The sequence below is a fragment of the Ostrea edulis genome, chromosome 5, assembly GCF_947568905.1.
Source record: "Ostrea edulis chromosome 5, xbOstEdul1.1, whole genome shotgun sequence".
NCBI classification, from domain to species: domain Eukaryota; kingdom Metazoa; phylum Mollusca; class Bivalvia; order Ostreida; family Ostreidae; genus Ostrea; species Ostrea edulis.
Window position 1 is genome coordinate 40,596,721 of NC_079168.1, and position 10,852 is coordinate 40,607,572.

Genomic DNA, 10,852 nt, shown 5'->3' on the forward strand with positions numbered 1-10,852 from the left:
TTGATCTGTGTTTCATGTCGAAATTTACCCCAATGTAATATAGATTGCAGGAGAAAATGCGGACCCAATGCTGTGTGGAGAAGACGAAGAAGAGGACGAGGAGGCAAGTGTCGGTGCAAGAGAGGCTATCGTGGAAATCCAAGGAAAGGAGGATGCAGTGGTAAGTTGAGTGGCGCAAAGCATTTGTGATGCAGCACCGTCCATTTAAGTACTGACAATTGAAAGCTCAAATAGGTTCATGTAGCCATTTTTTCCTCAAAAGTTTTCTATCTTTCAGCACCATTCAAAGCATGCATCGTTGAAATATTGCAACGAGTGCAGTATTCATTTCTTATAGGTTCTTCAGGAATGGGGATTAAGCAGGATACTAACATGTATAATCTGTTTGTCTATACCGATTTCTTACGACAAAGCTCGCAGCTTTGTAAATGTTTTATTTTTCAGCTTCTTGTGTGTGTCGAGCTTCTGGAGACCCGCATTATTCGACGTACGACGGACAAAAGATCCACTTCATGGGCATGTGCATGTACACACTGACGAGAACGTTGGGAAATAAACCCTGTGCTTTTAACATCATGGTGTCCAACGAAAGACGAAACAAGAAGAAATCGGTTTCCTACACCAAGCAAGTAGACGTCGAAATCGGTGGAATCTACGTCACGTTATTCAAGGGCAGAAAAATCCAGGTACATTCATTACGAACTCTCGAGACAGCGGCTACAGCCCATGTTTGGCATAGGTCAATGACCTTGTAATTCTTCAGGTCAAGTGTATGCATGTTTCGAAATATTGTATGATTGCTCCTTTGTGACGACAGTTGACATTTGAATTTGTTGATTGATTTCCTAGGTGAACGGAACAAATGTGGATGTGAGAAAGACTCCCTATAAGAAAAACGGCATTTTGTTGACGAGGGTAGGACGTCGGTTTACCAAGCTCCAATCTCCGTCGTGTGGTTTGAGCGTACTTTGGGATGGCAAACATTCCGTAGAGGTGACTGCTAACAAGGGCAGTTACGGTGGGAAGATGACTGGGATCTGTGGAGATTGCAATGGTAAGAGAGACGACTTCCGGCTGGCCAATGGAACTAATGTATCGCGCATGCCAAAGAAGGTCAGGTACAGGAAGATTGGAGACAGTTATCGTGTGCCAGATGTACGGAATCCTTCAGCTGCGTGAGTATGTTGTAGAACTGAATCGGAAAGATCAATTTAAACGAGTTGGATGAATTGTGAATTCCATGCTTTTCTTGCTTTCTACTACCGAGTGCGAAAGAAGATAGGTAAGAGTTGTCCGCGATTTTATCTTTGTTTAGATGTGAGCCTACACCTGCGTTTTCAAGTTGCTCTGCGGAACAGACCAAGAGGTTCAGTTCAGAAGAAGCATGTGGATTGATGACGAACACATCCGACGGAAATCCATTCAAAGAGTGTGTGAACTGGATGAAGAATACCCAAGAGGCGGACGGAAACAGTCCCTTTTCTTCTTGTCTCATCGATGCTTGCAACAACGACGGTGCAGGACTGAAGCAAGTGACTTGCTCAGCGTTGGAAGAATTCGAAGAGAAATGCGTTGAGAATGGGTACGCTCCACCTGAAAAGAATAATTGGAGAATCATCACTTCGTGTGGTAAGTTTCTTCTCGTATGTGTGTGGGCGTTTTCGATGATCGTTGGCGATGTCTCATGATGTTTCACGGCACTTGTCCGTTTCCAGCATTGCCGGAGACCCAAACGTGTGGAGAGAACGAGGAATACAAGGAAGATGGAAGTGGTTGCCCAAACACTTGTCAGTCACCAAGAGCAGAGAACACATGTGGGGACCCTGACATAGCAGGTTGTCAATGCAAGGAAGGCTATGTCAGAGAGGGAGAAAAGTGCATTCCTTTCAGTCGATGTGGATGCATGTTATATGGTCAATATTCACCGGTTAGTACGAAGCAATTTTGACTTCACACAAAGCAGCAATTCCTCCATCAGACTCCTGTAACAAATGAACCTCTTTCATGCAATACAGTAAAGAATTGCTGTTTCAGTACCCAACACTACATTTGATAATTGACCTCTCCATTCTTCACATTGACAAATATTCCAATTCATACTCATTGCAATACCAGTGTCAGGTGGACTATGTAAAAGTTAATTTTAATGACTTTGAACTAGATAAGATAATGTTTATGCATATTACGTAATAACTTTGTCTAGAGTCATCGTTTTTGCAGAAGGACAAAAAAAAAAAAAACCCCAACTGATCATCGTGAATTTCTGCACATTTATTGAAACTGTTATTTGTTGAAACAGGTACAGCCATTCTTTCCTAGGTGTACATAGATGGTGAAATTTTCATGTTTTCCTTTTGAATAGAGTGATTGAAATTGTCCACCTTAACGCTATACATTGAAACAGCAACAACTCCGATCCTCCCTCAATATACTTTTGATGGAGCCCAATCTTTCATGAAGAGAAAACTTGTTTTTCACACATGAATTGATCTGAAGGATGAGAAGTTTGTTGTCTTGGTTCTCAATTGTGCTGGAATAACGTATCTGACAAATGAAAATGATACACTTATCAGTTCCTAGTGTGGGACTACGAAGGTTCCGTACTCTCTATAAGTAATTGTAGCGAACTCCTTCTATAGTTCTCTCGAAATAAAACGTACGTTTACCTCATTAAAATATAGGACTGACGGTGAGTGTGACCGGTCGACAGGGGATGCTTACTCCTCCAAGACACCTGGTCCCACCTGTGGTATGTCCAGGTGTCCGTGTTTGCCCAACTCTGTATTTTGCATTCTTTATTGGAGCTATGAGATTGATAACTGTTCGTCATCCTCACCTTACATTGATAGACGTAGGATTACTAAAAATATTTTGTGTGTTGATTTAGCCATGCTCTTTGATAATGCTGCATTCGCATAGGACCACGTGTTGGATTTAAACAATCACTGGGTTTTTTTCTTGTCACTTAACAACATTCAGTCTTTGATATTGTAGCAAGGAACCTCCGTCCTTTCTAAGAACTGTAGAGAAAGGCTCTCCTGTAGATTGATCAACCGGAATCCAACAATTGTAAAGACGAAGACCAAGTGTCGCAAAGGAGCAAAGTGCAAATCCATCAAGGGAATGGGCAAATGCGAGAAGACAGGTGACCGACGATATGGAATGAAAATGAAATGAAATGAAAATTAAAAATCCCTTTTGTTCCGTCAAGTATATTCCTGAAACCTCAGAAAATCCGTTGCTCTTTCAGAATGATAAATTGATGTATTATTGTTCCAGGCAAGTGTAAAGAAGAAAGAAAGGTGTTACGTTGTAAAAGCCGTAGATTGCAGAGCAGCAGTGGTGTTGAGAAAGTGATCAAAACCCTATGTAGCTTACGCACTCCCAGAAAAATCCAAGGTCTACGAATCCAACTGATCAAGCAGGACAGGATTTCTAAACCCTGCATATATAGAAAGTCGTATCGATTGGTGAAGAAGGCTGGGAAATGGCATTTGGAAGTTCGCGATGGATGTCGAGGAAAATTCAAGATCCGTTACCGCAGGAAAAGTAAGAGTTAGAATAGTTCCATGCTCCGCATTCTTAAGTGTGTAACGATTTATTTTCATGCATCGTATTGTACAAACAATTCCAAAGTTAATGCTTGATCTGTGTTTCATGTCGAAATTTACCCCAATGTAATATAGATTGCAGGAGAAAATGCGGACCCAATGCTGTGTGGAGAAGACGAAGAAGAGGACGAGGAGGCAAGTGTCGGTGCAAGAGAGGCTATCGTGGAAATCCAAGGAAAGGAGGATGCAGTGGTAAGTTGAGTGGCGCAAAGCATTTGTGATGCAGCACCGTCCATTTAAGTACTGACAATTGAAAGCTCAAATAGGTTCATGTAGCCATTTTTTCCTCAAAAGTTTTCTATCTTTCAGCACCATTCAAAGCATGCATCGTTGAAATATTGCAACGAGTGCAGTATTCATTTCTTATAGGTTCTTCAGGAATGGGGATTAAGCAGGATACTAACATGTATAATCTGTTTGTCTATACCGATTTCTTACGACAAAGCTCGCAGCTTTGTAAATGTTTTATTTTTCAGCTTCTTGTGTGTGTCGAGCTTCTGGAGACCCGCATTATTCGACGTACGACGGACAAAAGATCCACTTCATGGGCATGTGCATGTACACACTGACGAGAACGTTGGGAAATAAACCCTGTGCTTTTAACATCATGGTGTCCAACGAAAGACGAAACAAGAAGAAATCGGTTTCCTACACCAAGCAAGTAGACGTCGAAATCGGTGGAATCTACGTCACGTTATTCAAGGGCAGAAAAATCCAGGTACATTCATTACGAACTCTCGAGACAGCGGCTACAGCCCATGTTTGGCATAGGTCAATGACCTTGTAATTCTTCAGGTCAAGTGTATGCATGTTTCGAAATATTGTATGATTGCTCCTTTGTGACGACAGTTGACATTTGAATTTGTTGATTGATTTCCTAGGTGAACGGAACAAATGTGGATGTGAGAAAGACTCCCTATAAGAAAAACGGCATTTTGTTGACGAGGGTAGGACGTCGGTTTACCAAGCTCCAATCTCCGTCGTGTGGTTTGAGCGTACTTTGGGATGGCAAACATTCCGTAGAGGTGACTGCTAACAAGGGCAGTTACGGTGGGAAGATGACTGGGATCTGTGGAGATTGCAATGGTAAGAGAGACGACTTCCGGCTGGCCAATGGAACTAATGTATCGCGCATGCCAAAGAAGGTCAGGTACAGGAAGATTGGAGACAGTTATCGTGTGCCAGATGTACGGAATCCTTCAGCTGCGTGAGTATGTTGTAGAACTGAATCGGAAAGATCAATTTAAACGAGTTGGATGAATTGTGAATTCCATGCTTTTCTTGCTTTCTACTACCGAGTGCGAAAGAAGATAGGTAAGAGTTGTCCGCGATTTTATCTTTGTTTAGATGTGAGCCTACACCTGCGTTTTCAAGTTGCTCTGCGGAACAGACCAAGAGGTTCAGTTCAGAAGAAGCATGTGGATTGATGACGAACACATCCGACGGAAATCCATTCAAAGAGTGTGTGAACTGGATGAAGAATACCCAAGAGGCGGACGGAAACAGTCCCTTTTCTTCTTGTCTCATCGATGCTTGCAACAACGACGGTGCAGGACTGAAGCAAGTGACTTGCTCAGCGTTGGAAGAATTCGAAGAGAAATGCGTTGAGAATGGGTACGCTCCACCTGAAAAGAATAATTGGAGAATCATCACTTCGTGTGGTAAGTTTCTTCTCGTATGTGTGTGGGCGTTTTCGATGATCGTTGGCGATGTCTCATGATGTTTCACGGCACTTGTCCGTTTCCAGCATTGCCGGAGACCCAAACGTGTGGAGAGAACGAGGAATACAAGGAAGATGGAAGTGGTTGCCCAAACACTTGTCAGTCACCAAGAGCAGAGAACACATGTGGGGACCCTGACATAGCAGGTTGTCAATGCAAGGAAGGCTATGTCAGAGAGGGAGAAAAGTGCATTCCTTTCAGTCGATGTGGATGCATGTTATATGGTCAATATTCACCGGTTAGTACGAAGCAATTTTGACTTCACACAAAGCAGCAATTCCTCCATCAGACTCCTGTAACAAATGAACCTCTTTCATGCAATACAGTAAAGAATTGCTGTTTCAGTACCCAACACTACATTTGATAATTGACCTCTCCATTCTTCACATTGACAAATATTCCAATTCATACTCATTGCAATACCAGTGTCAGGTGGACTATGTAAAAGTTAATTTTAATGACTTTGAACTAGATAAGATAATGTTTATGCATATTACGTAATAACTTTGTCTAGAGTCATCGTTTTTGCAGAAGGACAAAAAAAAAAAACCCCAACTGATCATCGTGAATTTCTGCACATTTATTGAAACTGTTATTTGTTGAAACAGGTACAGCCATTCTTTCCTAGGTGTACATAGATGGTGAAATTTTCATGTTTTCCTTTTGAATAGAGTGATTGAAATTGTCCACCTTAACGCTATACATTGAAACAGCAACAACTCCGATCCTCCCTCAATATACTTTTGATGGAGCCCAATCTTTCATGAAGAGAAAACTTGTTTTTCACACATGAATTGATCTGAAGGATGAGAAGTTTGTTGTCTTGGTTCTCAATTGTGCTGGAATAACGTATCTGACAAATGAAAATGATACACTTATCAGTTCCTAGTGTGGGACTACGAAGGTTCCGTACTCTCTATAAGTAATTGTAGCGAACTCCTTCTATAGTTCTCTCGAAATAAAACGTACGTTTACCTCATTAAAATATAGGACTGACGGTGAGTGTGACCGGTCGACAGGGGATGCTTACTCCTCCAAGACACCTGGTCCCACCTGTGGTATGTCCAGGTGTCCGTGTTTGCCCAACTCTGTATTTTGCATTCTTTATTGGAGCTATGAGATTGATAACTGTTCGTCATCCTCACCTTACATTGATAGACGTAGGATTACTAAAAATATTTTGTGTGTTGATTTAGCCATGCTCTTTGATAATGCTGCATTCGCATAGGACCACGTGTTGGATTTAAACAATCACTGGGTTTTTTTCTTGTCACTTAACAACATTCAGTCTTTGATATTGTAGCAAGGAACCTCCGTCCTTTCTAAGAACTGTAGAGAAAGGCTCTCCTGTAGATTGATCAACCGGAATCCAACAATTGTAAAGACGAAGACCAAGTGTCGCAAAGGAGCAAAGTGCAAATCCATCAAGGGAATGGGCAAATGCGAGAAGACAGGTGACCGACGATATGGAATGAAAATGAAATGAAATGAAAATTAAAAATCCCTTTTGTTCCGTCAAGTATATTCCTGAAACCTCAGAAAATCCGTTGCTCTTTCAGAATGATAAATTGATGTATTATTGTTCCAGGCAAGTGTAAAGAAGAAAGAAAGGTGTTACGTTGTAAAAGCCGTAGATTGCAGAGCAGCAGTGGTGTTGAGAAAGTGATCAAAACCCTATGTAGCTTACGCACTCCCAGAAAAATCCAAGGTCTACGAATCCAACTGATCAAGCAGGACAGGATTTCTAAACCCTGCATATATAGAAAGTCGTATCGATTGGTGAAGAAGGCTGGGAAATGGCATTTGGAAGTTCGCGATGGATGTCGAGGAAAATTCAAGATCCGTTACCGCAGGAAAAGTAAGAGTTAGAATAGTTCCATGCTCCGCATTCTTAAGTGTGTAACGATTTATTTTCATGCATCGTATTGTACAAACAATTCCAAAGTTAATGCTTGATCTGTGTTTCATGTCGAAATTTACCCCAATGTAATATAGATTGCAGGAGAAAATGCGGACCCAATGCTGTGTGGAGAAGACGAAGAAGAGGACGAGGAGGCAAGTGTCGGTGCAAGAGAGGCTATCGTGGAAATCCAAGGAAAGGAGGATGCAGTGGTAAGTTGAGTGGCGCAAAGCATTTGTGATGCAGCACCGTCCATTTAAGTACTGACAATTGAAAGCTCAAATAGGTTCATGTAGCCATTTTTTCCTCAAAAGTTTTCTATCTTTCAGCACCATTCAAAGCATGCATCGTTGAAATATTGCAACGAGTGCAGTATTCATTTCTTATAGGTTCTTCAGGAATGGGGATTAAGCAGGATACTAACATGTATAATCTGTTTGTCTATACCGATTTCTTACGACAAAGCTCGCAGCTTTGTAAATGTTTTATTTTTCAGCTTCTTGTGTGTGTCGAGCTTCTGGAGACCCGCATTATTCGACGTACGACGGACAAAAGATCCACTTCATGGGCATGTGCATGTACACACTGACGAGAACGTTGGGAAATAAACCCTGTGCTTTTAACATCATGGTGTCCAACGAAAGACGAAACAAGAAGAAATCGGTTTCCTACACCAAGCAAGTAGACGTCGAAATCGGTGGAATCTACGTCACGTTATTCAAGGGCAGAAAAATCCAGGTACATTCATTACGAACTCTCGAGACAGCGGCTACAGCCCATGTTTGGCATAGGTCAATGACCTTGTAATTCTTCAGGTCAAGTGTATGCATGTTTCGAAATATTGTATGATTGCTCCTTTGTGACGACAGTTGACATTTGAATTTGTTGATTGATTTCCTAGGTGAACGGAACAAATGTGGATGTGAGAAAGACTCCCTATAAGAAAAACGGCATTTTGTTGACGAGGGTAGGACGTCGGTTTACCAAGCTCCAATCTCCGTCGTGTGGTTTGAGCGTACTTTGGGATGGCAAACATTCCGTAGAGGTGACTGCTAACAAGGGCAGTTACGGTGGGAAGATGACTGGGATCTGTGGAGATTGCAATGGTAAGAGAGACGACTTCCGGCTGGCCAATGGAACTAATGTATCGCGCATGCCAAAGAAGGTCAGGTACAGGAAGATTGGAGACAGTTATCGTGTGCCAGATGTACGGAATCCTTCAGCTGCGTGAGTATGTTGTAGAACTGAATCGGAAAGATCAATTTAAACGAGTTGGATGAATTGTGAATTCCATGCTTTTCTTGCTTTCTACTACCGAGTGCGAAAGAAGATAGGTAAGAGTTGTCCGCGATTTTATCTTTGTTTAGATGTGAGCCTACACCTGCGTTTTCAAGTTGCTCTGCGGAACAGACCAAGAGGTTCAGTTCAGAAGAAGCATGTGGATTGATGACGAACACATCCGACGGAAATCCATTCAAAGAGTGTGTGAACTGGATGAAAAATATCCAAGAGGCGGACGGAAACAGTCCCTTTTCTTCTTGTCTCATCGATGCTTGCAACAACGACGGTACAGGACTGAAGCAAGTGACTTGCTCAGCGTTGGAAGAATTCGAAGAGAAATGCGTTGAGAATGGGTACGCTCCACCTGAAAAGAATAATTGGAGAATCATCACTTCGTGTGGTAAGTTTCTTCTCGTATGTGTGTGGGCGTTTTCGATGATCGTTGGCGATGTCTCATGATGTTTCACGGCACTTGTCCGTTTCCAGCATTGCCGGAGACCCAAACGTGTGGAGAGAACGAGGAATACAAGGAAGATGGAAGTGGTTGCCCAAACACTTGTCAGTCACCAAGAGCAGAGAACACATGTGGGGACCCTGACATAGCAGGTTGTCAATGCAAGGAAGGCTATGTCAGAGAGGGAGAAAAGTGCATTCCTTTCAGTCGATGTGGATGCATGTTATATGGTCAATATTCACCGGTTAGTACGAAGCAATTTTGACTTCACACAAAGCAGCAATTCCTCCATCAGACTCCTGTAACAAATGAACCTCTTTCATGCAATACAGTAAAGAATTGCTGTTTCAGTACCCAACACTACATTTGATAATTGACCTCTCCATTCTTCACATTGACAAATATTCCAATTCATACTCATTGCAATACCAGTGTCAGGTGGACTATATAAAAGTTAATTTTAATGACTTTGAACTAGATAAGATAATGTTTATGCATATTACGTAATAACTTTGTCTAGAGTCATCGTTTTTGCAGAAGTACAAAAAAAGCTGATCATCGTGAATTTCTGCACATTTATTGAAACTGTTATTTGTTGAAACAGGTACAGCCATTCTTTCCTAGGTGTACATAGATGGTGAAATTTTCATGTTTTCCTTTTGGATAGAGTGATTGAAATTGTCCACCTTAACGCTATACACTGAAACAGCAACAACTCCGATCCTCCCTCAATATACTTTTGATGGAGCCCAATCTTTCATGAAGAGAAAACTTGTTTTTCACACATGAATTGATCTGAAGGATGAGAAGTTTGTTGTCTTGGTTCTCAATTGTGCTGGAATAACGTATCTGACAAATGAAAATGATACACTTATCAGTTCCTAGTGTGGGACTACGAAGGTTCCGTACTCTCTATAAGTAATTGTAGCGAACTCCTTCTATAGTTCTCTCGAAATAAAATGTACGTTTACCTCATTAAAATATAGGACTGACGGTGAGTGTGACCGGTCGACAGGGGATGCTTACTCCTCCAAGACACCTGGTCCCACCTGTGGTATGTCCAGGTGTCCGTGTTTGCCCAACTCTGTATTTTGCATTCTTTATTGGAGCTATGAGATTGATAACTGTTCGTCATCCTCACCTTACATTGATAGACGTAGGATTACTAAAAATATTTTGTGTGTTGATTTAGCCATGCTCTTTGATAATGCTGCATTCGCATAGGACCACGTGTTGGATTTAAACAATCACTGTTTTTTTCTTGTCACTTAACAACATTCAGTCTTTGATATTGTAGCAAGGAACCTCCGTCCTTTCTAAGAACTGTAGAGAAAGGCTCTCCTGTAGATTGATCAACCGGAATCCAACAATTGTAAAGACGAAGACCAAGTGTCGCAAAGGAGCAAAGTGCAAATCCATCAAGGGAATGGGCAAATGCGAGAAGACAGGTGACCGACGATATGGAATGAAAATGAAATGAAATGAAAATTAAAAATCCCTTTTGTTCCGTCAAGTATATTCCTGAAACCTCAGAAAATCCGTTGCTCTTTCAGAATGATAAATTGATGTATTATTGTTCCAGGCAAGTGCAAAGAAGAAAGAAAGGTGTTACGTTGTAAAAGCCGTAGATTGCAGAGCAGCAGTGGTGTTGAGAAAGTGATCAAAACCCTATGTAGCTTACGCACTCCCAGAAAAATCCAAGGTCTACGAATCCAACTGATCAAGCAGGACAGGATTTCTAAACCCTGCATATATAGAAAGTCGTATCGATTGGTGAAGAAGGCTGGGAAATGGCATTTGGAAGTTCGCGATGGATGTCGAGGAAAATTCAAGATCCGTTACCGCAGGAAAAGTAAGAGTTAGAATAGTTCCATGCTCCGCATTC

General features: G+C 41.6%; 1 protein-coding gene across 1 annotated transcript; it reads left to right on the plus strand.

The window, feature by feature from the left end:
* Positions 1-30: 30 nt before the first annotated feature.
* On the plus strand, positions 31-10,830 carry LOC130054948 (zonadhesin-like; the record flags this gene model as incomplete). Its single annotated transcript, XM_056166072.1, has 19 exons — positions 31-160; positions 445-686; positions 850-1,175; positions 1,316-1,629; positions 1,716-1,927; positions 2,995-3,145; positions 3,687-3,803; positions 4,088-4,329; positions 4,493-4,818; positions 4,959-5,272; positions 5,359-5,570; positions 6,636-6,786; positions 7,328-7,444; positions 7,729-7,970; positions 8,134-8,459; positions 8,600-8,913; positions 9,000-9,211; positions 10,265-10,415; positions 10,550-10,830. Coding segments are annotated over 19 exons (4,380 nt in total), but the record flags the coding sequence as incomplete, so codon positions are not given.
* Positions 10,831-10,852: the final 22 nt, after the last annotated feature.